This window comes from Zingiber officinale, chromosome 6B, assembly GCF_018446385.1.
Source record: "Zingiber officinale cultivar Zhangliang chromosome 6B, Zo_v1.1, whole genome shotgun sequence".
NCBI classification, from domain to species: domain Eukaryota; kingdom Viridiplantae; phylum Streptophyta; class Magnoliopsida; order Zingiberales; family Zingiberaceae; genus Zingiber; species Zingiber officinale.
Window position 1 is genome coordinate 21,807,197 of NC_055996.1, and position 2,557 is coordinate 21,809,753.

General features: G+C 48.1%; 1 protein-coding gene across 1 annotated transcript; it reads right to left on the minus strand.

Moving 5' to 3' along the window:
- Positions 1–841: 841 nt before the first annotated feature.
- Positions 842–2,294, minus strand: LOC121992232 (xyloglucan endotransglucosylase/hydrolase protein 9-like). The gene is made up of 3 exons (XM_042546448.1): positions 2,046–2,294; positions 1,849–1,949; positions 842–1,767 (listed from the first exon to the last, which is right to left on the minus strand). Exons 1-3 carry the CDS (start codon positions 2,215–2,217, stop codon positions 1,147–1,149), a joined length of 894 nt encoding a protein of 297 aa, XP_042402382.1. The 5' UTR covers positions 2,218–2,294; the 3' UTR covers positions 842–1,146.
- Between the last annotated feature and the right edge of the window lie 263 nt (positions 2,295–2,557).

Consider the following 2,557-nt stretch of genomic DNA (forward strand, 5'->3'; position numbering starts at 1 on the left):
AATGAGGACAGTTGGATTTGGAGACATGAGGGAAAGGGATGGCTGGTCAAATGGATGGAGATTGCAATTTAAAGATACTCTAGAAAGAAAGAAAGAAAGAAAGAAGAGATTGTTTGGAGTAAATAGGCTTAGATTTGCTTGATTTTGAAAAGATTAAAGATATCTAAACTTTGTTTAGCTGCCATCTTGTCTCCTGATGATCGAAAACTCGATGCTCCTTCATTGGGAACAAAGCAAACATATTCTATATATCTGCCTTCATTATCTTATTCATCTATGCATACAAAATATAAACTATAACCAAGCAGCAGTTTTGCAGATATACAGTAAAGAATTAGGAGATAAGAATCCAAAGCGTGTCCTCCTTTGAGTCTTTGTCTCTGTTTCATGATCAGTCTTAAGGTTCCCTTCCATCATGTTCTTTGTTCAATTCTGAATTTATTATAATGTAAATCTAATCAAATGGATCTTGTTAGCGTGAGTGAGTGATGTGGCCAAAGAGTCCACCAATAGCTTTAAGCTTCTTTTGGCCTCTCGTTTGATGTGTGATCCTAATTGTCTTTGGCACTCATTGGAGATCCAAAACATCTTCCCATAATGACAGTGGATGATAATAAATCTCACTGAAATGTTTCTTTTAAAGACATATTTTAGATGAAAAAACAAAATGAAGTACACCTATTCTTTTTTGGCTTTACAATTATCATCACAATGGCATTTAAAACAGCAGACTAATAAATGAGATGCTAAATTTAGCAAATGATGATGCGTTGCTTTCTGTTTCCATACCCAAAGAATAAAGATGAGAGCTTTCTGCTTTTTTTGTGCCACAACATACTTCTTCATGTGAATTGTACTACTTTTAATCCTTCAAAAGCAGAAAAAAAATATTTTAACGACTGTCTTCTTTACCAATGCTGTTAAATGCAGTGCATTTTCACGAGCGTTTGCTAAAGAATCCAATGCCTCAACGTCCAAACAGACAAGCTTTCCCAATTCCCTAAACTTTCTTACGCATCCATTAGAAGAGAGAACGAGTGCACAGTAAGCGGCGAACAGAAGAGAAGATGAACCAGAGGTTCGCCGGAGCAGGCGACTGAGAGAGATTGTGTAGTTACATGAAATTTGAAAGTGGACCCGGTTAATTTATTTATTGCACTCCGGTGGCTGCGACGGGAAGCGGCCGGGATCGCTGCAGTAGTCGTAGACCAGGTGGTTGGCGCGCGCCCAGATTAGTTGGTGGCTCTGGTGCACCGTGAGCACCTCCATCTCCTTCTCCTTCCACCAGTAGCGCCCCTCCTTCCCCTGCTCGCTGGCGCTGCACCGCCGCAGCTCCGCCGCAACCTCCGCGCCGGGCGCCCACTCGCAGCCGTCGATGCGGAGGCTGCGGAACGTGGCTACGAAGGGCGCGTGGGACCAGTCGGTCTTCACCCGGCCGCCCTCGGTGGCCCAGTCGTCGGCGTTCCATATGGAGCTGTAGACGCCCATCGGTTGGTCGCCGGGGAACGCAATGCCGCTGCGCGACGCCGCGCGGTTGGAGAGCACGCGGATGGGCGTGTCGTCGACGAGGAACACCACCTGCTGCGGGTTCCAGAGGATAGAATAGGCATGGAAATCGGTGGTGGGATCGAACCACAGGTCCATCCGCTGCTCTCGGTTTCCGACTCCATTGATGTAGAGGTTCGTCTGCACCAGGTACGGCTCCCCTGTTCTGTTCCCCAGGAACTCGAAGTCGAACTCATGATGGTTCGCCCCTTCCGATGACATCTGCGAGCCACAACACCGTGAAAATCGAATCTTTTCACAAACTTCACATTAATTACGTGCAATTGAGCTCGGAGGCAGTACATAGAAAGCGGTGACAGTTCCGGCGGAGTCCCCTTCCACGAGCTTGAGCTCCGCGGTGACCTTGCCGAAGAGATACTTACTCTTGGACGCGAATCCAGAGCCTGAGACCATGCAAAACAATTAAGAATAACCACCGCTTGCTTCAGCATCAGTACCACAGAGTAATGGAGTGAAGAAAAAAATACTAGAGCCCCAACCGGAAGAGTTGTCAAGCTTGAGCTTGAGAAGCTCGCCGTCGTGGATTACATGGTCGGTGGCCCAGCTCGGCTGCACGAGCTCATCAAACTTGGAGCTTTGCGCTCGCAACGCACTCACCGAGACCCATACTGCCATTACTAACCAACCCAAGCTTCCATTGCGTACGTCCATAGATCCGATACGAGAATCGAAGACGACGATAAGACGAGGCGAGTGAAGAAAGCTTCTCGGATGCAATGAGCGTCTGCTGCAGTGGATCCCTTCTTTTATAGCAAGTTCCCAATAGCTTGACGAGAAAGCCATGGGCCACGTAGGACGGACGGGACCCTCCCTAGCGCCACGACGAGGACGCCACACTGGCCGAAGTAGCCGTTGCTGGAAAGCAGATAGATAATTCCAGGTGGGGCCGTCAAACGGGTTAATTCCCGGTTGCGTCCCGTCGCTGTCCCCACTCAAAAGGCCGGAGTCTAAAGAACTGCCAATGCCATGATGGCGCGTGTGGAGTCCAGCT

What these genes read in the sequence shown, in the direction of transcription:
- LOC121992232 (XM_042546448.1), bottom strand. Translation starts at nt 2,217, where the DNA reads ATGGACGTACGCAATGGAAGCTTGGGTTGGTTAGTAATGGCAGTATGG. An exon ending in CAAGCTTGACAACTCTTCCG is followed by an intron (nt 1,950 to 2,045) that starts GTTGGGGCTCTA and finishes GCATGGTCTCAG; the next exon opens with GCTCTGGATTCGCGTCCAAG. An exon ending in GAACTGTCACCGCTTTCTAT is followed by an intron (nt 1,768 to 1,848) that starts GTACTGCCTCCG and finishes TGTGGCTCGCAG; the next exon opens with ATGTCATCGGAAGGGGCGAA.